Genomic DNA, 27,107 nt, shown 5'->3' on the forward strand with positions numbered 1-27,107 from the left:
TTTTCTGGAATACATCCCTCATGTAACAGTGTATTCTATTATAATCTCAATTTATCAACCGGTAAAATAGCAGTTTATGCATATAAGTTCCTCCCTAAACATTTAAATGACTTCCAGAAAAATACTATTTTAAAGTTTAACACTAAAATTCAGAACTCAGAAGATTATTGTTTGAAATACTTCTCTGAATGTTTTAATTGTAAAACTAAGAGCCAAACTCATGTTTATAGCAGCAGTTTGTAATAGCTAAATCTTGGAAACAGCCCAAATGCTCATCAACAGATGAATGGACAAGGAAGATGTGGGTTTTTTTTTTATACAATGGAGTACTACTCTGCCATAAAGAAGGATAAGCTTGAGACATTTCTAGCTAAATGGCTGCACCTTGAGACCATACTCTTAAGTGAAATAAATCGGATACACATGTTTAAATACCACATTGTGAGAAACTGAAAGTGGAAATAAGGACAAAGTATATAATAGATATTGGGAAATGGGAAGAAAATGTTCAAATGGGAAGGGTAATAATGGAGGAGGGAGGGAGAAAGGAAGGAAGAGACAAAGGAAAAAAGTAAAAATAGAAGGAAAGAATGGAAACAAAGCTTCTGTACATAGGGAGGGGAGGGGAGAATGGACTAAAAAAAACTAAGGCCTGAAATATCATTTCTTATGAATTATGATAAACTGTCTTAAAATTTATCAAGTAGGATGAAAGATCAGGATTTTAAAAACTATTTTGTAGCTCAGAGGAATAGAATTTAGGAACAAAAGCCAGCAACTTCAAAATAGAAATTAGTCTGTGCCACTCAACCATCCATTCATCCCCCCAATTTTTCCTGGAGTGGGTGACTAGAAGGACAGGCTTACTAATTTACCTAAGTGGTCTTAGAGGGAATGGTCTGGTTTATTAATTTATCTATCAAGTGTCACAGCAGGATAATTTATTAGAATCCTTGGCTTCTACTCATTAGATACCAGTAGTGACATTATCCTTTCCTCATTTTGATAAACCAGACTGTCTGTAGACACTGGCAAGTAATTCATGGGAAGTGAAACTGTTATTTTCCCCTTCTAGCTCCTTCTGTTGGGAACTACTAGTATGCAGGGTAAAAAAGATAACATTTACTGTGTGACTACTAATATGTAAGAAAGGTTCTATACTAAATGTCACAGGAAAAAGTAAAATAGAAGATATAACCTTCTACAAAGGATATGGAAAGTATTATGTATAAAAAATAGAAAAAATGCTATTAAACAAGGGTGGGGGTAAACATTACATTTAGTAGGAGTTGAAACTGTGCTTTTAATATTTAGAGATTAGAAAAAGAGGCAGGAAGTGGGCGCTGAGACAGGGTAAGGTTGTGGAATTTTCGATACCACTGAGAAATTTTTAATAAGGGATATGATAAGACCTGTGTTAAAAGAACAGAATATCTTCTTTTCAGAAGATTTAGAACAATATACATAAATATATCAAGCATTTAGTAGTATGTCCTTCAATAACAAAAACCTTCCTATCACTGTGTTGAAAATTGAAATCTAATAACATATTAGTAAAAGAAATACATATTAAATATGTAGTAAATATAATAAATTATAGAAATCAAATATGTGGTACCTCAGGTGGTGGCAGTCTGACAGTGCAAACTTCTATACTTAGACAAACTTGAGCTTCTGTTACATTGATGTCTAATACTGAAAAAAAATTTTAATATGAACTATCTGGAATTATTCTATCAAGCTGAGTATTTTAATAAAAATTAATTTACTTGTTAGAAATTAAGTGAAGAACGTTTTTTTCTACATAGAGAGTAAAATTTAAATAATTACTATATAATATTTCACAGTCTACAGATAAGACATTTAAAATTCAAAGATATGAAACAAAATGCATATGTGTAAGGGAAATCATAGGACAGGATTATAATAAAAAAATAAGACATCCTACAGTTAAGAAGAAAAATCAACAAATACCTTATATCAATCTGACATCCATTATATATTAGAAATAGATGATGTCCTCGTCTCATGTTAGAAAAGGTCTCACACTAGGCCTCTTGACTTCAGTAGTCTTTTATTAGCAAATTTCGTCAAATATATTGGCAGATATGTTGCAGATCTCCCACAGCCCTGGAACTACTTCCTTACTTTTTCATGGTGACTTAGTGGTGACTTTGGGAAGGGATCTTATCCGAAGGAAGCTGTTGTGGTTTAAATATGAAATGTTTCTACAAAGACTCAAGTATTGAGGGCTTGATCTCCAGTGAAGTGGTGTTCAGAGGTGGGGCCTAGAGCAGTGACTGAATCAAAAGGGTACTAACCTCATCAGGAGACTAACCCACCGATGAGTTCATAGCTGAATGAACTATTAGGAGGTAAAGCCCACTTGGAGGAAGTATAACACTGAGAGAGGAAGTATATCACTGAGTATATCATTTTGAAGGATATGTTCTTGTCCTCAACCCCCTCCTCTTTCTTGGGGTCTTTCCCTTTCACTCTGTGTCCAGCCTGCCATAAGGTGAGCAGCTTTTCTCTACAATGCCCTTCTGCCATGATGTTTCTCCCTTGCCACAGGCCTAACACAATGGAGCAAGAACATCATGGACTGAAATCTCTGAAACCATGAGTTAAAATAAACATTTTCTTCTTTAAGTTGTGTATGTCAGGTACTTTGTCCCAGCAGTGGAAAACCGAAAGCATTAGGGGGCTTCTGGAGTACTATAATGTTTTTTTTTTAATCTGAGAACCAGTTGCAAGGATGCTTAGTGTGTGAAAGTTCAATGAGTATACATTTAGAGTTTCTGAGTTTTGCCTTAATGTATGACATTTTGATAAGAGTAAAAAAAAAAAGATCTCTAACACAGCTAAGAGGAATTTTAGTTTTCTAAACTGTTATTTTTAATATCTAGCAGTGGTCTCTAAATTTAAGTAGCAAACCCCTTCATCCTGAGAGATTTCAGTGACTGCCTCTGTATAACAGAATCATAAAACTAAAGCTAGTAGGCCAACCAGCCTTCAGCTGGATACTCTATTCAGCTCCAACAGTGTGGATTACATATCAGGATAGGCTAAGCCCAAAGGGTAGGAAAAGCTATCACAACTGATTAATAACGGCTACTCTGGGCTTAGGATTCCCAACTCTGTGCTATCCAAGGATACTGTTTAGGAAACTATCTATTTGCAATACAAACCATACAAATCAATGAAAGAACTGATTGGACTTTACAGTAAATGCTGTATTTTAGATTATCTATGTTACTTTAGACAATCTTTTTTAAGGATAAAAAGAATACATTCATAAAAATAAAGCCTTGAGCCAGGTGTTGTGGCTCACATATGTAATCCCAGTACTTGGAAGGTTGAAGCAGGAGGATCACCATGCGTTTGAGGCCAGCCTGGGCTACATAGTGAGTTCAAGGCCAGCCTGAAATACATAGTAAGACCCTGTCTCAAAATAAACAAAAACACCAGGGATTTAGCTCAGTGATGCCGGCCACTTGCCTTGCAAGTACAAGGTCCCAAGTTTGATCCCGGTACCCAAAAATAAATAAATAAAAACAAAAACAAATTAAATAAATAAATAAAGCTTTGACTTACATCAGTACTGACAAAAATTTTAATGATTATGATTCTAGAAACTATACATTATAAATACCTGCAGAAATAAACCCTTTCATAATTATTATTTTAAGTAGACTATGAAAGATAGCTTTTTTTCCAATTCAGATAAATTTTTCTCAAATAGATAAGTATATATTTTGAACTAAAAGTGATTTCCCAGTAAAATTCTGATTACAATGTCTGATTAGATCATGATATAATTTAACCTTTAATAGTAAAACAACCCAATGGGCTATAACATTGTTTTTAAAAAACTGTTAATTATATCAATGTCTTATCTATTGACTTTTATACTTTTACTTACCAATGGCACTTTGTTTTCCCATCTGAGAAAGAAAATCTCTTCCTTAAAAACACATAATATTCCATATTTTAACTCAAATAATCATGCTTGATAAATACAATTTTTTGATATGAAATTATCAAAGCAAAGGAAAATAAAATAAACTTATATATAGGAATATCTTATGATACTCAGAGAAAAAAATACAATCAGTGAAATAGTATCTCTTCAATTAAGAAGATAAAAATACCCAATTCTTCTCTCATGAATTTATCCCCTGCTATAAAATACCTAGAAACTATCAGATTTCAACAAAAATTCAGGATGGTCTTTGATTCCAGCAATACCGACACAACAGGTGTTCATTTTATCATAATACTTCATAATATGTTTATCTTTAAGGATCAAATATTATACAATGAAAAGTTTTTTAGCCAGGGATGGTGGGATACACCGGTAATCTTGGTGCACTGGAAGGCTGAGGCAGTAAGACTGCAAGTTGGAGAACAGCCTGGGCAATTTAGCAAGACCCTGTCTCATAAAAATATAAAAATAAAAAAATAAAAAGGGTGGGGATATACTCAGTGCAAAGGCCCTGGGTTCAATCTCCAGTACTGAAAAAATTTAAAAGAATAAAAAGGGATTTTCTTAAACATCAGCAGGTATATGTATGTAATCCAAAATAAGATGACATTTATGTTATAGGCCTGCTTAAGAACATTTAGTTGGGGTGTTCTAAGAACTATTCCCTAAAAATAAGATACCTTGAAATTAAAAATATGTGCATAATAGGAGTAATCTATTATAAAAATCCCAATGATTGACAGATGTAAAGTCACCTTGTACCAAGAGATGTCCAGCTCTATTCCAGGCTGGAGCAAGTCTAGCCATGAATGAATACGAAAGGCAGTTCTGAAGAATTACAGGAATTACTCTTTGTGGAGCCTCCATCTAAAAAATATTAAAGAGCAAAACATGAACAAACTTAGAGCAATTGCTATTTCTCTATTGACTCATAGGAAATGTCTGCATATTTAGATCATCAGTCAACAAACTGGGCTATTCTGGATGGAAATTAGATGCTTTTATAGCTAATACTATCTGTTTCTAAAATCAAAAAGTGTGGAGGCATATTTAATCTGAAACCATCACTATTGCTGCTATATGGCCAAATTCATCTGCTTATACTGGCTCATTAAGCCTAAACCTCAAAAGCTTGTGCTGAGGACCCGCAACTTTGCATTCTGTTCCACATGGAGGAACTCAGGCCAGAGTGAGCTTGTCATATTTTTCATTATTTTCACTAGTTCAATATCAGAAATGGTTAAATACTTACATGTGACAAAAGAATATCTCTATTCATACAGAATTAATATTAAAAATCAGGACTTTCACTTCTGACCAATCAGTAATAGGAATCAGATTTATCCTTCCCTTTGAAATGTCAACAAAATTAGGCAAGCTATATTGAAACAGTGGTTCATAGAATATTAGACATCAGGCTACAAAGATGAATGAAGTCCAAGAAATGGGAAACCAACAAGATGTTCATTGTAACTTCCCCAGCTCATTGACTAGAGAGGGTTTTTAGGCTGCAGTCAGGGAGAGGGAACACAAAAAACCCTAGTAGTCTCCTGAATTCAGAAGACAGACCTGGGATTCCAAAGAGGTCAAAGAAGCCAGTTTTCTAGTTTTGGGTACAGTACGAGACAGGAGAAAGGTGCACAGAGAGAAAACTCCGGAGATCAGTAGAACCCCTCTGGAGCATCCGGCTGAATATGGATTAGCATGTGTCTGTGAAGAAACTTCCCAAGGGTGGGACAAGAATCAAGGCTGTTTATTGTACAAACATCCTTGAAAATACCACCCAGAGTCTCCTCTGGATGCAAGGTTGTCCTTGCATCTGAGAGAAAGGCAGCAGAAAAGTGAGAGAGCTAAGGAAAACTGTCTCCCAATATTATCCACTCATCATTTGGGGGCAGGGGTTAGACAGGATCTCTTTGTAGTTCTTTGGCCTCAAACTTTTGCCAATTCTGCATCAGCCTCATCTGCTGGGATCACAGATGTGCACCACCATCCCCAGTTCTACCCTTCATTTTTGTACCATTTTGGCTCTCAGTAAAGTTTCCAGGATACATCTGACTAATCTATTAGCAGAATATGTTCAGTTTGTCTCAGAGAGAATTTAATTAAGGCTGTCATCACTAGGACTACAAGCAGCAGAATGAAGCCAATCTACAATAATGACCTCAATCATGGCTCCAGGGCCCTAAACCCAATCAGCTAAATAGATCCTAAGAACCACCAGGGGCTACTATAAAAAGCCAGGTGGCTTTTCCTCAATGCTGATTTTCTCCTTGGCCCAAAGAATTACTCCAAATATAGCAGTAAATATTAGAACAAATTCAGCCTTGACATTCCAAAAGGAAGTATGAGGCAATTCTATAATCTATCACCAACTCTGCTGATAACCTGAAAATGATTTCATTTATCATTTCAGCTAATATTGAGGACAGATTCTGTTCCATCTTTTCTGCTGGGTGATTTTCATTACTGGAAAAACTGCTCACAGGGTAAGTATGAAGAACAAATCATTTATCCCTCTAGAAAGCTGGCCCAAAATATCAAGTATGGTTTCATTGTGTTTAGATCTCTGTGACTGTCTGATACTACTGATAGAACTATTGTAGGCATCTAAGTTATGTAGAAATTAATATACAGTCAGAGAGAGGCTGGGCTCTCAAAGAAGTCAGCACAAGAATAAAGACATCAGAATTGTGGCTGGAGGCACATGTGAAGAAAGCTAGGCCTCAAGATAAAGATGCAATGGCCTCCCTAAGGGATAAACAATAATATTATATTGTAATTAGCACCAGCTGGTCTAGTAAGTACAGATAGGCATCACTCACCCATGTGGGTGACCAGAGCATCTGGACCCATAACGCCTTTGTTCTTTCCATACACCTTTGCTATATGACTCATTTTCCTATTGGATCAATATTAGCTCAGCAGCTAATCAATCCTATAGGTTGATTGTAGTTGGATCCACATTGGACCCATATTGTGACTTTACTGTATAAGTTATCCCTGACAAAGGGCCTTGATGGCAACCCACTTTCAGGACCCCTCTTGTCTCTTAGGAGCTCTCTCTCAATAAACTTTTCTCTTAACCTCCACTGTTCCTTGGAATTCATTCTTTGATATTCAGGGAACACGAACTTGGCACATCTGACATCCAGCAGTTTGGGAGTTGTATTTCTCCCATATCAGAACTTTAAAGAGAACCAGACAAATCTACAATTATAGGTAGATATTTCAATAAACTGTTCTCAATAATTGACACAAAGAAAAATTGAGTGAGAATATAGTAGACTTAACAACATGATCAACCAAACCAATGTGGTCCTATTAATATTTACAGAATACTTGACACAATAAGAACAGAATGGCTGGGGATGTAGTTCAGTGGTGGCGCACCTGTCTGGAAAGCATAAGGTCCTGAGCTCAATCCCTGGAACCAGAAAAAAAAGGGGGGCAGAAAATACATTCTTCTCAAAGGCAGAAGAAACATTTACTGAGATAAATTATATTCTGGACCATAAACAAATCTCAATAAAATTTTAAAATTCAAGTTATATAAAACATATTATCTAAAAGTAATTAAAGAAGAAATCAAGATCTTTGGAGAATCCTCAAATATTTGGATTCTAGATAACATACTTCTAAATAACTCATAGATCAAAGAAAATGTTAAACAGGAATTAAAAAGCATTTCTAGCTGAAGAAAATTTTAAAAAGGCACCTACTTCAGAGGAAATGGCACTAAATAGCTTTACATTTGAAAAGAAAAAAAGTTCTCAAATCAATGACTTCAGCTTCCACCCTAAGAAACTAGAAAAAGAAGAGCAAACTAAACTAAGTGGAAGAAATCATGAAGACCAAAACAAAAATCACTGAAATACAAAACAGTTAAACAACAGAGAAAAATAAATGAAACCAGAAGCTCATCCCTTAAAATGATCAGTTCAGTCGCAAAATCTCTAGACTCACCAGACCCCCCCAAAAAAGGGGGGAGTGCAGAAAGAAAGAACAAGAGAACATGACACACATGAGCAATATCAGGAACGAGAGGTGACATCACTTTAGATTCTACAGCAAAGAAAAATAAGAGACTATTATAAGCAAGCTTTAGGCCAATAAAATTTGGCAACCCAGGGCCAGGGATTTAGCTCAGTGATTCCGCAGCCTACCTCGAAAGCACAAGGTCCGGAGTTTGATCTCTGGTAGCAAAAAAAAAAAAGCAACCTGGATGGAATGATCAGTTTTCTTGAAATAGATAATTTTTGAATAGTTTTGATAATTTTGAATACCTATTAAAGAAATTAAAATTGTAGCTAAGGTAAGGCCCAGATAGCTTTCCTGATGAATTCTGCCAAATATTTATTGAAGAAATAAAATTCAATACAATCTCTTCTAAAAACTTATAAAAGAAAGGATTTTTTTCTACCAGAAGATTCTTGAGGGCCTAAATTAACTTTCAGATCATTCAAAGATTTCTTAGGGAACTGCAGAACTCCTCCAGATATTGCAAAATCTCATTACCCTCCTGGAACCTGAAGGTAGCATCTCATCTTTGAGATAACTGGAAATCTCACTGTCTTGAGCCCTAGCAGATCTAGGAGCAGGGCCAGCAGTGATGGCTGGACAGGCTGCTAGAACAGTAATACACAGCGTCACACAGCTAACTGCAGAGGCACAAAGTGAGCTTTAGCCAATGCTCCATGACTTGATTAGCTGAGATAAATAAGTGCTTAACTTCACATATTCATTTTTTTCCATCGGTAAAATCCAGAAGCTCATCATGATGTAGACTATAACCTATAATGTTTTATTTCTCCATATACTGGCTCTCTAATTTTGGACAATAATTCCATCTCTCCAAGTTTATTTTTTTTAATCTGTAAAAACGAGGAAATTCATTTATTTAAAAATGTATATGGTAAATGAGATTATGCCACAAGAAGTTCCTATAATAAAGTATCCAACAAAAACAAGCCTTTTCCTCTCTTACTGTACTAAATGAGGACAAAATAATTGTTTGGAAAAATTGTTGGGTTCTTTCACATGCATAACAAAAACTTATAAGAAACATACACTAATTTTTGTTGGCTGACAAAAGTTAAACACATAATCAATATAACAACACCTGGAATTATTATTTTTAAAACTTACCTTAGCTTCATATTTTTCAATATAAGCATGAAGTTTCCCAGCTTTAAAAAATGGTATCTACAAAACAAAATTCAGATTTGTAAAAAGGACTTAACACAAATATATAAATAATGTAATACATACAGATTTTAAGCATAATAGAGCAGAAAGCACTGAATCATGCCATCATTCTAGCAGCATCTATGCCTTGAAACAGTAGTGATTATTGCCTCGCTGAGCAACAATCTGTGGGAACATTCTGAAAGTGAAGTAAGTCTCTCTGGCTGAGACAGACTCCAGAAGCCACATGAAGAAAAGACCAATCAATCTTCTATGTAAATATTTAACACCTCTCTTAATATACCATGAATGCTTACACATGAATACGGAAAATGAACATAAATGGATGATCAAGTTCAAAATGCCTAAGTGCTCCAATTTATTGATGAAAGAAATACAAATTAAAAAGAAAATAAGAAATTAAAGAAAGATATTTTTAAACTTACCAGATTGGCAAACACAAGTATCTAAAGGCTGCTTATCTAGGGTTTGTGAGGGTGTAGAAAAATAGATTCCCTCACTGATATCTGGTAAAATGCAATCCAGCACAAACTTTTCAGACAGCAATTTAGCAGTATCTATACTTTATGATGTGTTACAATCTCATCTATAAAAATTTAATCCTTATAAACTATCAAATAAAAATGATATAATTTCAATGATGGTTTTTGAAGCACTATTTGTAATAACACAAACTGGAAATGCAGATGTGCATTAGAAAGTATTAAATAAATTACTGCACAACCATATAATGAAATATTTCACAGCTTTAAAATATGGAACATATATGTACTAATACGGAAAGACATCTAGGAGAGGCTGTTAAAGCACTTATAATGGGCAAGTTTCAGAGTAGTATGTACAATAATTCAATTTTATACTGCAATCATTTCTGTAAAAATTTTTACAGAATGTAATCTTTGTAAAAAACAAAACATATTTCTAAAAAATATATGGCTACTTTCCTCTTATTATTACCCTTTCTAAGATTAGGATACCTGAATTTGGTAGCACTCTAAAACAATACCTTCCTGTTCCATAAAATTTCAAATAGAAAAAAAATACAGCTAAGAGTCTACTTGTGCTAGTTGTGGTGGTGCAAGTCTATAATCCCAGCACTTGGGAGGCCAAGGCAAGAGGGTTGCTGTGAGTTCGAGGCCAGCTTGAACTAACAGTGAGACCCTGTCTCAAACAAAGAGTCTAACAATTTGTCTATCCTGAAAATTATTTTAAAGATAAGAAGATAAGATATGGACATACTGCCAATATCTAGAAGAACAATAAAAGAACTGAGGGTTTTGGATGACTTAATTATATTGTTAGTAAAGGGTAGTTTTAATGGATTCTGAGGATCCAAAAATCTCAGAAAAATAGTATTTTCAGAAAGATATATTTTTTTCCTTAAATTCTTTTATTGGTACATTTTAGGTATACAATACGTTTACATTTATCACTGGGTGCTTGTACCTGTACATGATGTATCTTGGTTCTTATTTTTTCCCCATTACCTGTGTGGCCTTCACCCTCTCCAGCCTTCCCTATTTACATAGACTTTGTTTCCATTTTTTTCTTTTCTCATAATTTTTTCTTTCCCTTCTTTCCTTTCCCCTTCCCCTCCCACCACCCCTACCCCTTTGGGCCTTTTCTTCCTATTTCAAATTATCAACTACTCATTTTAATCACTTTAGTCCTTATTTACACTTTCAGTTTCTCACACTAGAGAAACTATTCAGTATTTACACATGTGTGTCCTATTTATTTCACTTAAGAGTATGGCCTCAATATGCATCCATTTAGCTATAAATGTCTCTAGTTTCTCATTCTTTATGGCTGAGTAGTACTCCATAAAGAACCATATTTCTAAGAGAACCACATTTTCTTTATCCAGTCTCCAGTTGATGGGCACTTGGGCTGCTTCCAAATTTTAGCTATTATAAACTGTGCCACTATAAACATGGGTGCACATATATCACTGTGGAATGATTCTTTTAATTCTTTTGGGGAAGATACCCAGCAGGGGAATGGCCAGGTCAAATGGGACCTCTAGCCCTAGTTCAGAAAGATATTTTGACAAAAATCTCAGGACATAATTTTTATAAAGATTTTTGGCACTTATCATTCCTGTTATATCCAACATTGGGAAATATATTTCTAATTTCACTAAGTATAAAAATTCTTTAAATAAAATTTGTAATTAAAAGAAATATTGATCTTAATTCTTTAAATATAGTTGATTTATTGAAATGAAATGAGAAGCTTCTTCCTTAAGTATAAATCTAAAGACTAAAATATGATAAAAAAGCATTAAGCCTATGCTTTCTTAAATATTATACTGTAAAGCCAGGTGTAGTGGCATAGCCTGTAATACCAGCACTCTGCAAGTCTAGGGTAAAAGGATCAATAAGTTTGAGCTCAGTTTGGGCAACTCTGAGACTTAGCAAGTCTTTGATTCTAAATAAAAATTTAAAAAGGGAGAGGACGGGTAGGCATGGTGGTGCACACCTGTAATCCTAGCACATGGAAGGCTTAGGCAGGAGGACTGCTATGAATTCTAGGCCAGCCTGGGTTATACAGTGAGTTCAAGGCCAGCCCAAACTACACAGGGAGACTCTGTCTCAAAAACAAATTAAAAAAAAAAAGGCTGGTGTGGTAGCACATGCCTGTGATCCAAGCACTTGGGAGGCTGAAGCAGGATTGCCCAGCCTAGGATACGTAGTGAGCTCAACTGCACAGCAAGACCCTGCATCAAAAAAAGAGGGAGGGGGCTGGGATGTAGCTCAGTATGAAGGCCTATGGTTCAGTCCTCAGTATTACCACCACCAGTAATAATGATAATAATAATAATAATAATAATAATAATAATAATAATAATAATGTCATTAGTAGCCTATCTTACTATTTATGACAGAGACACCTAAATTATTAAAATTTAAACATCAGGCATATCACAGTTAAGTCTGTTAATAGCTCAATCAAACTATAACAGAGTGATTAATCCTCATAAACCAGCTTCAATTTCAGCTATAGTATCTGAATTATCATTTATTAATACTGCTCCCAACAGCAGGGCGTGGTGGTACATGCCTGTAATCTCAGCACTTGGGAGCCTGAGGCAGAAGGATCACTGCATGTTCAAGGCCAGCCTGGGCTACATAGTGAGTTCAACATCAGCCAGAACTACATAGTAAGACCTTGTCTCAAAAAAAAAAGCTAAAACAAAAATTGCTCCTAATAATTAGTAATACTAACCGTCATCACCACCCAAATTTGGTTGAATATTCCAGGGACAGGTGATATAAGAATATCTTCATGCAAAAGTAGCAATTGTCTGTAGAGAAGAAATGTATTACTTTCAGTGTGGACTGCCCACTGTCTATGCTTATACTTTACTGGAATACATGGACAATTTTCTTAGTTAAAAAGTTCAAATTTCATCAGGCTAGGATTCTACTACAAATTTCTGCATCTGTCCCCATACTGTACCTTGAACATGGTAGAGACTCAACCAATAAGAATTATAAAGTTTTATATACCAATATTAATCTGGCAACCAGCCCCTGCATCTGAGTTTGCCAATCTTTTTCATCTGTGAATCTAAATTCTTTAAAACTCCGTTTCTGTTGCAAGTATAGACTAGAAAAAAATCTAAATACTGTGAGGAATTCACCTCTTTTAAATCTTATCCACTTTTTTTTTTTTACAGTTATGGGAGGTGGCACTGGAAGCAAGAGTGGTTATTGATTCAAAATTCCACCCATTAACTAGAGTCTTTTCCTTCAAGAAGGAAATTCTTTCCAAGCCAGAAAGAAGTGAGTAGTAGTTTTCTAGTAGTTTAGCTTTCAACAGCTAAGTGAACTTATGACAGAATCATAATAATGCAAATTATTAGCAATAATTTTGTTTCAAAAGCCAAGGTAAAAATAAGGAAAAACAAAATGGAAGGCGGGCATCGTGGCACATGCCTATAATCCCAGCACTTGGGAGGCTGAGGCAGGAAGATCACTGCAAGTTTGAGGCCAGCATGGGCAACATAGTGAGTTCAAGACCAGCCTGAACTGCACAGTGAGACCCTGGCACACAGTAAGACCCTGTCTCAAAAAAAAAAAAGGAATACAGTTGGAAATTTGAAAATTCTCAGTATTACTTATCATGAAAGAAAAAATTTAGATGACCATGAGTTTTGCATATGGAGTTACATCAAAATGCAAGATGAGCCAACCTGTTTCCAGTGGCTTCATATTTGTTGTAACCCATATATGTTGCCCTTATCTGACACGGCCTCATCTCTGCTTTCTGTTCTGGGCCAGCTGTTATTAGCACCGTGGGTTAAGACAGCCCTACTCTATGAGCATAGTTGCCTTCAATTCAAGGACAAACAGAAGAAAATCTCACTTGTTTACATATTTCAGTATTTCCCCAAAAGATCCCAGGTAGATCCTCAATGGTTGACACTATATTATACCTAAGCAGGAAGAATGCAGGCTCCTTGATGGACTTGGGTGGGGAAATATGCAATGGTGAGAACATCTGACAAATACGAGGAAAATGGAGGACACCCTAAGAGAGCCTTCCTCATTTCTTATCCCTAGCATCCTACAGGCATTTGTTCTTTAAAAAATTCACTTAAAGATACAATCTTGTCATACACTGTATGAGTGCTTCACGTAGCTCAAATAATTTAAGGAATGAGGTGGGGATGTAGCTCAGCAGTGCTTCCATGCCCAGGCCTTGGGTTCCATCCCCAGTATCAAAACAAAACAAAAAAATCAATACCAGGGCAAAAAAAAAAAAAATTCAGGAATGAACATACAGTGATTCCTCAGTAATCACAGAATTATACTTTATGCTTCAACTAAACCAGTTAAAAAAAACTATCTTGGGTCAGATATGTCAAAGTAATTCTTGGAGAAATATTTTTCAGTGTCTTACATTACTCTGAAAATTGAGAAATTATACCAATCCATTGAGAATATCTTTAAGTGTTATGCAAAAAGTAGATAGTAAACATTTACTTTTATTACTACATGTTTATAATACACAATGAATACATTCACCATGGGGAGTTGGTACATATACATATTACATCTTAGTCCTTTTTTACTTCCCCTTCTTCCTCTCTTCCTCCATCCCTAGATCCCCTTCCCAAATGCAAAAGGTCTTACCTCCTTGTTTCCCATCATCTTTTATTTTGCTCCTTAATTTACATTTTGAGAATCCATGTGATATTCAACCTGTGTCTGATTTATTTTACTTTGCATTATGGTCTGAAGGTGTGTTCATTTATGGCTGAGCAGTACTCCACTGTGTATGTCTACATTTTCTTTATCCATTTATCTGTTGATGGACATTCTAAGATTTAGCTATTGTGAGTTGCGTTACTACAAACAGGGATATACATATATCACTGTAACATGATGTATTTTACTCTTTTTGGGAAGATATCCAGAAGAGATATAGCTGGGTTTGAATGGAATTTCTACGTTTAGTTTATTGAAAAATATCCATAATGATTTCCATAGTGGGTTAGTATGTATTAATTAGTATCTCTTAAATTTTTATGTGCCTGATTTAATTCATGAATGTCTGTAAAGATTTAAAATTTTTAAAAAGCCAGAAGAATTGACAAATATTAAAACTCAGTAGTGAGACATTCCATCTCAAGTATTTTAAGATCTCAATATCTTAAATGCAATCCACTGATAGAAATTTAATTATTTTAAATATATAAACTGAACATTTTGCTTTAAAGGAAATACTGCTTAAACAATTTGCATAGATTCTTTAAAGATTATAAAACTTAGCTAGAAGATTTTTTTTTTACCTGCACATCTTCATTTGTGTACTCCTAATCTCAGTATCCACCACCCTGTTACTTAATATTACTGGGACAGCACACAGTTGATGTAAATCTGGAAGTGTGATGAAGAACAGTGACTGTTGCCTAGACTCATTCATATTTTGTCAACTGTGTGTCTCAGCAATCAGACCTTTAAACACAAACAGCAAAGAGAAATTAGTAAACTTTCTTGCCAATAGAGTTTCAATACCAACTCAACACATAACAGTTGCTGCTGGGCTTGGTGGCACAGGCCTGTAATTCTAGCACTTGGGAGGCTGAGGCAGGGGTATCACTGCAAGTTCAAGGCCAGACTGGGCTCCATAGTTAGTTCAAGGCCAGCCTGAACTAGAGAGACCCTGTCTCGAAAAAGAAAAAAGTTGATGCAGTGTTAGAATAATAAATTAGTGAACAAACTGGCAATCTATCTTTAAGGTTTTCTAATGATGTTCTAGAATTTTTCGGTTCAAGTTTTATTAAGCTAAGGTTAATCTAACACACAATTTACCCACTAGTAGTGTGCACTTTAATGTTTTTTATTATATTCACAGACTTGTGCAACTATCAATGCAATAAATTTTAGAACATTCTCATCAGCCCAATAGATAGTTTTAATCAATTGTTTAACACAAATTAAGTAATTTAAAGACAAATAGGGGCGGGGATTTAGGTCAGTGGTGCCACACAAGGTCCTGAGTTCGATCCTGGTAGGGGAGGGTAAATAAATAAAGACAAATAATACAAAACACCAGCTAATTTATTAAATGCCTAGTCTGTTCTATGTTCTTCCTATGTTTTTACCATATTATGTTTACTTAATAAATTCCTTTTGCAGCTTAAGTTTCCTTTTGTTTTCAGGAAAACAAAATATTTCCTCTGACAATACAATTTAAAAATCAAAATAGCCAAATTATCTGTTATTTCAAATTATTTCTATAAAGCAGTTCAAGGTTGAGGAATATATTATTTTTCATTCTTCATGAAACAAAATGTTTACTGAGATACCTAAATTGCTATGCTTATTAATATTTCTAAGTTGTTTTCCACTAAGTTATCTGGCTTTTAAAACTTTTATTTGCCTGTAATCCCAGCACTTGGGAGGCTGAGGCAGGAGGATCACTGCAAGTTCGAGGCCAGCCTGAACTACGTAGTGAAGCTCCGTCTCAAAACAAACAAACAAAAAACCCTTTTATTTTGGGCACGTTTTATAGCTGGTAATTCACATGGGGCATCTTTAAATTTTATATTATGTATTACAGAAAATTGGAATACTGTATAAATGTAAAGCAATGTATTGAAGCTCAAGTACTCCAACACGCAAAATACATCTGTGGAAGGTAACTTGGACTCTAGTACTTTAAACTTGTAATTATCAACAAATTTTCTCAAAGAAGAAAAGCAATCACCGACTAAGAATTCAACAAAGGATCTTTTCCCTCCCTACTCTTCTCTACCCGGACTGTTTCCTGACAGAAAGAAAAAAAGCTCCAAAGCCACCGCTTCCCGAGGCACGGATGTACCAGGCCTACCCATGAGACACGGTAAGGGCAGAGTGGTCAGCAAAGCCCACAGCAGCCTCACTCGCTTAAGCAGCTGCTACCTCTTTAGGACCGAGATGGTGGCTCTGGCAGCTCCTCAGCGCCTTCCTCGCCAGGGCAGCAATCGCTCCCAGCAGCCCCTGGGCTCCCCGCGGCCTGACTAAATAGCCACGTCGCCGCTCCCAGCAGGCCCTGCGGTCTCCCTCACCTGCCAGTGGCTCTTGGGAACTGGCTCTAGAGGGCTCTGTGCTTTCGGCTGGCTCCGTGCTCCCGGAGGCCCTGCGCTCCTGCCGACACCTTATTACTGGTATGCTCCATAGTCCAAGCTTTCTTCACAGAGTGCCTCGGCGCCATTTTGTGAACCCCAGGAACCGCTCCCATGCCCTGCTGTCCTACACGCCCGCAGTGCACCTGGCATACCCTGAATGCCCCATGTTCTTGCACGCCAAGCCTATCAGTTTTTCTCGCCCACCTCAGCGTTGCCCGATGCCAGTCAGGCAGCCCTCGCTGTTGCTTAAGACCATAGCTGGAGCTGGTGCGGCTGACTCACAAGACAGGAAAGCTGGATCGGCCCAACAGGAAGGCAGAGGAGTCACTCGCCCCTCAGTGACTCTGAGCGTTGTCCGGCAGGTCGTGGAACACGTGTCCTGTCAGATCCTGTTACCAGAGGTTGGTCTCAGTTATGAAAGGAGTCTTGGTTGTTGGGTCTTCCCTGAATTACAAGGAGGCCCCTCCCCGCCCAGTGGAAAGAGCACAGCATGAACAAAGAGCAGTTTTAGCAAGCAAATGTATTGGGAGATAAGCGGGGACCCGGGTGAAAACGGAGGCCCTGAGAGATCGCAGGTCCTCTCGGACAGGGAGAAGGAGCAGGGCCTGAAGGAGGCTGCAGCCCCCAGGACTGGGCTTGGCTTTTCGGACCTTGGAGACCACGTCAAGGGCTGTGGCTCCCCCCCGCCGCCAACCGGCAGTGGGTCTTTACCGGTCTTATATGGTCTTGGCCCTAATGAGCATGATTGTGGTCCTATACAAAGGGGCATAGGGGCAAACCACACTTTAAATATATGCTAATGAGGCTTATTTAGGTTAGTCTGGGGTTCGGTGCGCGTGCTGACTCCAGGCTTACATCGTTGCCTATGTTTTTGTCCTGGTGATACCAAGATGAAACATTCTTGTCAGGCGCACATGAAATTAGAGCTGGGAAGAAATGAAGGGAGAGGGCTCAGGTTTGTTTAAATACGCGTTCCAAGGTCCAAACGAGAGCTCTCTTTACAGATATGAACCGATTTCTGTAACAAATTTTATCTTTTATTTTTAATTTTTTTGGTGATACTGGGGTTTGAATCCAGGGCTTGTGCATGCTAGGTAAGCAGCGCTACCACTGAGCTATATCCCCAGTGCTGTAATGCTTATCTTTAACGTCGTTCATGACTACAACATTCAAACCAGATGTTCTCAACAGAATAATTCATACGAGCTGATACCAACTCTTTCCTTACTTCTCAAGGGCCAGTGAATTTTATATCCAAGTGGTTTACATAAATGTCTTCCTTTTTGCTTAAAAGCTCATCTTTCCTCTCCTTTCTTGAATATACCCATACTTTACTATGGTGTATATATTCCCGTTGCAATGCTTTTTCACTCCTAATATTCTTTGGACACTTTCTTTCTCTCTGATTGTCATTTGGGTTGATAGAAGTTGAGAGAGAACAGATAATAAGGTAAATGAAGAAAATCTTAGTATGATCAGATAGGAGCCTTGGAGAAAAATAAAATGGGAGGAGGAAAGGCCATTATTTTTAAGAGTGGTCAGGAAGGTTTCAGAGAAGTGACATTTGTGTTCAAGACATGATGATGAGAGTCGGTGACATTGTGTATGTATGTCTAGGGGGAGAATATGTTGCAAGAGAGAAAATAGGGGAATAAACGCTTGAAAGTCATTATTGTGGCTGCAGCCAAGGAGGAAAGAAATAGCACCGTGCAAGCAAAAGAAGAGAAGTTGGAAGGCAACAGCAATAATCCAGGCGAGGTGATTGGGCTTGGATCAGAAGAGTGACAGTGGAATGGATGAAATGGGATTGGACTCTGGAAATTAGATATAATGAGATTTAGCTATAGATTAATGTGAGATCTGAGAGAAAGAGAAGTCGAGCCTAAGTCCAAGGTTTTCATATTACAATCTTGGGAAGATGAGGTTCCCATTAACTAAAAAGGGCAAGACCGTGAGAGGAGCAAGTTTGGGTATGAAGATCAGAAGGAATTTATATTAATTTTTGACATGATGACATTAAGAAATGAGGAAGAAGAGCAGAGCATTGCTGGTGTGGTGGCACTCACCTGTAATAACAGCACTCTCAAGACTGAGGCAAGAGGATCACTGAGAGTTCAAGGCCAGCCTGGGACACAGAGTGAGTTCAAGGCCAGCCTGAATTACATAGCAAGACCCTATTCAAAACAAAACTAAAGAGTAGGGCAATGTATAGGAGAGGAGTCCTGTGGGAAAGACCTGCATTTAAGAATGAGCATTTATAACCTGAACAGTCTATGAAAAAACTACATAAATAAAAGAAATCCTCATACTTAATCCTGGGATACTCCCTACATAAGCTTACAGTGATATGAAGGAACCACCTGGATGGAAAGAATGTCAGGACATTTTTATTAAATAAGTGATTTGCTACTTTTCAATATCATACCTTCCAGGACTCAGAAGTTATACTAAGAAAGAATGAGATAAACCTTTTTTCTTTATAAATTGATTTTCTGAAGTATTTGATACAGTGATGCAAAAGCTAACACATTGATATTAGGTAGGATGCTTATTTGTTGTGCACTTCCGTTTCAGTACTTTATAAACAGGTACTATAATAGTACCTATTAAGGTGTTAACATGTCCTTTCATATAAAAAGAAATTATGTATTAAATACTTATATCAATGCTTTATATAAGTTAAAGACCATTAGTGTCAATTGTAGTTAATGCCATACCCATGGGGAAGAAGTATTACAGTCTCTGATGGTTCAGATACTAATCATATTTACTATGTGTCCTTGGAGGTGATATTTTACTTCTCTATGCTACTGTGTGATGACCGTATGCTACATGGGAGTAATACAGAAGTCAATAGGTCAGAACCTTCTTGTTAGGAGTAAATGAGATAATGCATATGAAATGTTTGGAAATACTGTCATACACACTCACGAGATGATCGGTTCATTTTACTAACTTTTGCACTTTTCTGGGTGGATGGAAGACCTTGAACTCACCCTAAGTTATAGTATGCTTGTGCATTTTAAACTTTCAAAATTTGTATACATACTCCAGGAAAAGAAAAACTTGTAAAAATATTTTAATATACAGTAGACATTGACTCCAGTTAAACTGACTGCTCTGTCCACATTAGGATTTTCATAATGTCTCAATAAATTTAGTATTAAAATATTTATACAAATTCTTCTTTTCCTGGATTGTATATTTTTGGCAGATTCTGTATTTTCATACCCCTGCTGCATTTAGCCTTCTTTTCCACCTGTTTTCTAGAATGGAAAATAAATAAATGTTTTTTCTTAGTAGAAGGCCTGGAAAAAAATGTAAAACCATGGCTAGTACTTTTACTAGTGACAGATAAATGAATTAATCTACATTTCTCAGTATATTATAGTATAATAATTATTTTCTAAGTGTATGAAGTCTATCCTCTATAGCACACTTATACTTTTATTAAAAAAGAAATTGAGCATCTGCTGTGCACCAGGCACTGTGCCCACTGCTGGGGATCCAACGTAAGTATGTCTGCACTGGGAAACCAGGGCCCAATGAGAAAGACAGCCATGTAGACACAAATGTAGCAAATATTTGTGATAAGAATATAACAAAAGAATCAAGGGAGAACTTAGAAGACCACTAATAGGAGGGAAGGCTGTGGTCATCATGTGCCTTGTCTAGGAGGTAACTCCTAGGCTGAATCATAACACATTCTGAGCCTTCAGCCAGGGCAAAAGCAGGGGAAGAAAAGCGATAAGGAGAGCACTTTGGCAAAAAGGGTAAGGAAAGGAAAATGTGCTGTAGTGTTTCGGCAGAGCAGAGCAGCTCAGTGATATAGCCAAGTGTTATAGCTCAATGTCACAGCTAAGTGCCACAGCTCAGAGGCACAGCTGAGTGTTACAACTCAATGTTGCAGCCAAGTGCCACATCTCCAGCTTCGAGGCACAGCTGAGCTTTACAGCTCAGTGTGGCAGCTCTGGAACATAGCTCTCCTAATTTGAAGACTTGAGAATCTGATGGTCAGTTGAAGAGGTGGAAAAATAAACCTTTATTACACCAGTGAGCCCCGTGTGGGCTCAGAGGCGCCTGAGAGCTCTACGGGAAATGAGAGCCTCCTTACATAGGGACCTACCGGGTAAGTGCGAATGCTCACTTAAGTAAGGGGGCGGAGTTACAGAACATCCCTGAAACAGAGGGGCGGAGTTACAGAACATCCCTGAGGGGGCGGAGTTTAACCTTCCTGTGAGGGAGCAGAGTTTAACAGAACATTCCTGAAAGGTCACCCAGTTCAAACAGTCACAAACCATTTTGATACATTGGGCGGGAGCTCTGCCCAGAGCACAAATTGAGCAATTACAGAACATTCCTGAGAGGGGGGAGAGTTTAACAGGACCTTCATGCGAGGGGACAGAATTCAACAGAACATTCCGGAAAGGTCACACAGTTCAAACAGCCACAAACCATTCTGATACATTGGGCAGGAGCCTGGCAGCACAAGCTTACATTTCCAAAACAAAACATTCTATGGGGGCAAAAAATGGAGCCAAGGCAAGGGCCTGTCCTACTGTATAGCACGTCTCTATTTTGGCAAAAAAGAGTAAGGAAAGGAAAATGTGCTGTACGAAGAACTGAAAGTTATTCACTATCTTAGGTGGAAAAGAGGCTGAAGACAGAGAAATGTAGATACCAGATTTTGATCTTGCACGGTGCAGTAAGGAATGTGAACTTTGGTTTTAGGGAGGCATTGGAAGGTTATAAGCAAGTAGTAATATTATCAGATTTTAATTTGGGGCCCAATCCTCTATGGAGGGTGGATCTGAGGAGTTCAAGACCGGAGTTGAGTTTCAAAAGCAGCATGGGAAAATAATCACAGAGGCAAATCTGGAGCAATCAGTAGAAATAAAGAGAAGACCACTGATTAGAGAGATGTTTAGCAGATAGAATCTGTTGGTGATGGATTTGATTCTGAGGATGACCTGAGTGATTCCCAAGCTTCTGACTTGGGTGACCTGATGATGGCGACACCATCAGCTGTATTTTATATGGCTGTCTAGAAGCATAAATTCATTGCTTCTTGGCCTTTTGGCCAAGATGAAGTTTAGATCCATGAACACTACAAAATTGAATAGGTCATTTGTACTTTAAAAAAATCTATATCACTTTACTCTTGTTCCATTTACTTGTGCTGTAGACAGCAAAGGATTAAAAAAATAAATTTACCATTTTAAGTATATTCTGTAATCATTTACTAAGCTTACTGAACTATTCCTACTTCATGATTGACCTACAAAAATATTTGTAGATGTGACTACAAATAATTAGTACAATACAATGCCCTCTACATAATTAACTTATTGTCTGACGTTAAGAGAGGAGACCAGCCATCCATATAGAATTGGGCAACTATGAGTTTTTCCTAAGAACTGTGTTATTAGGAAACTATAGGTTAACTAGGTAACTATGCTCTTTGTAGAATGTACCTGAGTAGTCATGACAACCTCTTTAATCTGTCACCAAAGGAGCCTAATGGACTCAGAAAGTCCTGCCAGAACTCTTTGTTCTCCCCACGTCTGCTGCTCTACTTTGTGTAAATCCTGCTTGCTGTATTCCCAGGGAAACTCGAATGGAATTAAGCTTCATAGATGTAAAAGAGGTATATAAGGAAGTGCAAACTTCTATTCTGGGCTCTTGAGACTGACAAGAGTCACTTGGTACCACACACACACAAAAAAGAAATGTTCATAAAAATTTCTTTGCTCTAGGGGAAGTCAGGAGAATTTGTAAATATTTGTGTTTCTCTACTTTAAGATTTGTTTACCTCTAAATTTGGCTAGATTTACTTTATAGTGGAGTACTTGCCAAATAGATGCCTCCTCATCCCTGTGTTTTAGAGGAAATCTTGTTTTATTAGGAAATCTTGTTGAGTAATAATGATAGCGTTAGCTAAAATGTATTGATTACTTTCTATGTGCCATACCCTGTGCTAAGCATTTTATAAGGAAGTAGCTTAGAATAGTTATTATCTCATTGTCATGAACCTGATAAGTCACAAAACCATGATTAGGTTTGCTGGCCCTAAAGTGGTTTTTTGTTATTGTTGTTTTTAATTTTTTTAGGCAGGGTCTCACTATGTAGCCCAGGTTGGCCTAGAAGAGACTGTCCTCCTGTCTCAGCCTCCCAAATGAATATTTTAGAGGCTAGGGGCAGAATGTTATGGTTTAAATTTTTGAAAATGTTCCACAAAAGTGTCCCATTTAGAGGTGGGGCCTTGTCAGAAGGTGTGAGTCACTGATAAGGCTTGGTAAAATACACTCTTATCCCCAGCTCCTCTCTTCTCCCTCTGCTTTCTGTCTACCATGTGGTGAGGAGCTTTCCTCTAAAATGCTGTTCAGCTGTGCTGTTTCTGCTATGGGCTGAATCTGCTGAAACTGTGAGTCAAAATAAACTTCTCCAAGTTACAGGAGTTGAGCATTTTGTTCCAGCAACAAAAAGTTGACTAACACAGTGGAGAAGTTTCTCATCTTCATGCAATTCATTTGTCTCATTTTGATACAACTTGATTAAAAGCATTTGGAAAGACATGTAACTAGCATCATATTTGTATTTAATGGTGAAAACCTGAATGCTTTCTTCCCAAGACTGATAACAAGACAATCATGTACACCCTTACTACTGCCATTCAATATAGTATTGGATGTTCTAACCAACATGTTAAGACAAAGAAAAAGAAAGAAAAAAAAAAGGAAGGAAATTAAAGGCTTAAATGGGGAGGGGAGGGTGGTAAAGAAAGGGCACCAAAAGTAATCACAATATGAGATATAAATAAATATATATATATATCACTTCCTCAAAATGAATGTAAATTTTATGTGTCACAAACATATACCAATAAAAAAGTTTTTTTAAAAAGCATATATCATTTGCAGGTGATACAATGGTCTACAGAGAAAATTCCAAAAAATCTATAAAAAACTGAGCTCAGCAGTTTCAGGACACAAGAAAGTTGTATATCTATATATTTGCATTGAACTTGTGGGAACAAATAAAAAAGTACAATACCATATAAATCACTTTTGAAAAAAGAATATTTAGGTGTGTACTCAAAAACTATGCATAGGACTTCTGTGCTGAAACTAAAATATGTTGAAAAAGTAAATAAATATTCTGTGTTCATGGATTAGAAAAGTCAACATAGTAAAGATTACAATTCTCCCCAAATTGATATACAGGTTTAATGAAATTCCTGTCAAAATCTCAACAATATATTGATGGACAAGATTATTCTAAAATTTACACATAAAGGCAGAGACACTAGAATAGCTAAAACAATTCTGAGGGAAAAAAAATAAAAGCAGAAGAAATCACTGCTGATTTCAGGACTTAATACATAGTTACACTGATTCAAACTGTATGGGGCCTGGGATTTAGCTCAGTGATTCTGCCACCTGCCTCAAAAGCACAAGGTCCCAAGTTCGATCCCCTGTACCAAAAAAAATTGTATGGTATTAGTGGAAGGATAGTTACATTGATCAATGAAATAATACATAGAATTCAGAATTAGCTCAATACAAGTACAATGAACTAATATTTGATAAAGATAAAAAGCAATTTAGTGGATGAAGGATAGTATAGGAGTTAGGGGTATAGCATCCCAAAATATGCTGAATGGGCACATTGCTTATTTCAAGCTAAAATCATTTGAGAAATGGTGACTTTAGAAAGAAAGAGTAATAAAGCCTGTTGTTCCTACTTGCGACAGGCTAGAATGTTTTTTTTTTTGGAAAGGCATGTGTTTCCCATGACAAGGTTGGAAAATAGCCTTGGTCATTAGAGATTAGTAACTGGGTAACAAACTCTTGAAAGTAACCCTTATCTTCCACTAGCTTTTATATCACCTTCATAGATCTCTTAATGACATTCCTAAAATTTACTACCCATATGTAAAAATGTTCCAAATTAGGACCACAACTCTGTACAATATTAGAACATGTAATGCTGGGTATGGTGGTCACACCTATAATCCCCGCACTCAGGCGCTGAGGCAGGAGGACTGCTGCAAGTTTGAACACAGCCTGGGCTACATAGTGAGTTCAAGGCCCACCAGAACTACATAGCAAGACCAAAGCAACAACAACAAAATTAATATAAAAGGATGACAATACCTAATCTTGGTGAGGATATGGAGAAATGGGATCTCTCATGCATTGTTGACAGGCATGTAAAATGTCATAGGCCTTGTGGAAGATTGTTTGGAAGTTTCTAAATTTAAACATATACTTAGTTATATTTCTGAACAGCCATATTCTTGGCATTTATTGTATTAAAAAACTTATATTCACATAAAGCTGTATATGATTGTTCATAGCAACACTGTAGTAACCAAAAACTGAAAACAATGGAAATGTTCCTCAACAAGTGAATGGTTAAAACAATGATACCATAGAACATACATACCATGCAATAATAATACTCAGTAATCAAAAGGAATGACTATTGATATACACAGCAACTTGTATGGATCTCAAGGGTATTAAAAAAGCCAATCTCAAAAGTTCATTGTGATTATTAATTGTGACATGTCAATTTTACTTAAAAGAAACCCCTAGTAAAGGTTAGTAAAGCTCTGGGTATGTCTGTGGGTGATTGACATGTAAGCCACAAATTGAGGAGGGAAGACCCACCCTTGATGTGGGTGCCACCAACCAATAGGCTTATAGCATGGACAGAATAAAAAAGGACAGAAGGAAGTGTTCCCTTTGCTCCTTTGGAGGTCCCTTAGTCATGAGTGCCTTTGGACATTCATCTCCTGTTCTTTCAGACTTCCAGCACAGTCTTCAGTCTTTCAATGCAGACTCTTTGACTTTCCAATACAGGCTTGCACTGTACTCTGCAGTGAGCTCTAGGCCTTGGACATCTGACTGGACCCTGTGGCTGTCCAGCATGTTGATGGCCATTTTGCATCTTCTACCCTTCATTCCACAAGTAGTCATTGTAAATCTTTTATACAATCATATTGGAGTTGGCTATCTAATTTAATGAGACCTGAAGCTGCCATGATTTCTCCTTTTGATAATGTGGAAAGTACTGATAGCCTTTGGTTTGAACTGTTTAAAGTAATACACAACATAGATGGATTTGATTATCCTAATTAACCACTTAAGACATGCAAGACATTTAGTGACTGTATATACAATACTTTTGCATATATTTGGTTTTGGGTTTGTTTGTTTTTGGTACTGGGGATTGAACTCAGGATCTTGCACTTGCCAGGCAGGCACAGCGCCCCTGAGCTACATCCCTGGCTGGTCTTTTGCATATATTTGGAAGAGTGGGATTCTTGCTGGATTCTTGCTCTTAGTATCTCTATACAAACAAGTATAGGAAAATCATGAGCTCCAGACATGGATAAACAATTTAAAGTCTTTTATATGTGAAGATAAATTAATAAAGGAAAATATGGAGTTCAAAGATTCATATTCCTAGCTCCAGACATTCATAAAGGATCTAAAGGTTTCTAAATATGTCCTGCAAAAGAATCTCCTCTTCTGATTAGAAAAGAATGGGATCCTGTGAATTGGGATGGAGACATTTGGGAGGAACCTTGACACTCTGAGAACAACCTAAATCCTGATGACATTATTTTTCTAGAGATTTCCTCACCCTCAGTGGCAGAGGCATGCCCACCCCACCCTTACCCTTTGTGGCGTTAGCCTTTCTTCCTATACCTGAGGAAACCAGTCCTGTGTTGCCTAAGGAACTGGTAAAGACCATCTCTGGTGCAGTTACAAAGCATGACAGTGCTGACACTCCTCAAGATTTACCCTCACCATCCACTTTTGCCTCTCAGCCTATAACCAGGCTCAAATCTCAGAGGTCTCCCGAGGGTGTGGTACACAGAATGACCCATGAGGAGGTCAACTATATTTCCAAAGAACATCATAAATTTTCTAATTCTTACAAGTAGAGGTCTGGGGCTGGGGGGGGGCGGTGCATGCCTGTAATCCCAGCACTTGGGAGGCTGAGGCAGGAAGATTGCTGTGAGTTCATGGTCAGCCTGGGCTACATAGTGAGTTCAAGGCTAGTCTGAACTACATAGTGAGACCCTGTCTCAAAAAACCAAAAACAAACAAAACAAGCAGAGGTCTGGGGAACAAGTATGGGAATAGATTTTAAGGGTGTGGGATAATGGTGGAAGAAACATAAACCTGGCTCAGGGTGAGTTTCTTAATAGGGTCACATTAAGCAGAGATTCTGAATTTAGTGTTGCAGCTTGTGGAGTTTTAAAAAAGGTGTTAA

The 27,107-nt window shown here is 37.2% G+C and overlaps 1 protein-coding gene and 1 long non-coding RNA gene across 10 annotated transcripts in view; one reads left to right on the forward strand and one right to left on the reverse strand.

The window, feature by feature from the left end:
• Positions 1-17,173, reverse strand: part of CUNH18orf63 (chromosome unknown C18orf63 homolog) — a 53,052-nt gene extending 35,879 nt beyond the window's left edge. For 4 of the 9 annotated variants that reach the window (XM_087191192.1, XM_087191202.1, XM_087191179.1 and 1 more), the window contains exons 1-7: positions 16,612-16,688; positions 14,997-15,162; positions 12,425-12,503; positions 9,137-9,193; positions 4,744-4,855; positions 3,926-3,967; positions 1,619-1,695 (exon numbers count right to left, since the gene is read on the reverse strand). In XM_087191192.1, coding sequence (XP_087047318.1) covers positions 1,619-1,695; positions 3,926-3,967; positions 4,744-4,855; positions 9,137-9,193; positions 12,425-12,503; positions 14,997-15,130 — 501 coding nt within the window. In that variant the 5' untranslated portion in view covers positions 15,131-15,162; positions 16,612-16,688. Of the gene's footprint in view, positions 1-1,618; positions 1,696-3,925; positions 3,968-4,743; positions 4,856-9,136; positions 9,194-12,424; positions 12,504-14,996; positions 15,163-16,540; positions 16,689-17,021 lie in introns of those variants that run through there. The other 5 variants (XM_087191210.1, XM_087191200.1, XM_087191189.1 and 2 more) reach the window with 4 other exon arrangements.
• On the forward strand, positions 9,406-16,545 carry LOC110345281 (uncharacterized). Its single transcript, XR_002388500.2, has 3 exons — positions 9,406-9,450; positions 12,879-12,984; positions 16,271-16,545. It is a non-coding gene; the product is annotated as an uncharacterized LOC110345281 (long non-coding RNA).
• Positions 17,174-27,107: the final 9,934 nt, after the last annotated feature.

Source organism: Heterocephalus glaber, unplaced genomic scaffold (assembly GCF_053883595.1).
Source record: "Heterocephalus glaber isolate CG9 unplaced genomic scaffold, H.glaber_assembly_v1.0 deba00000331, whole genome shotgun sequence".
NCBI classification, from domain to species: Eukaryota; Metazoa; Chordata; class Mammalia; order Rodentia; family Bathyergidae; genus Heterocephalus; species Heterocephalus glaber.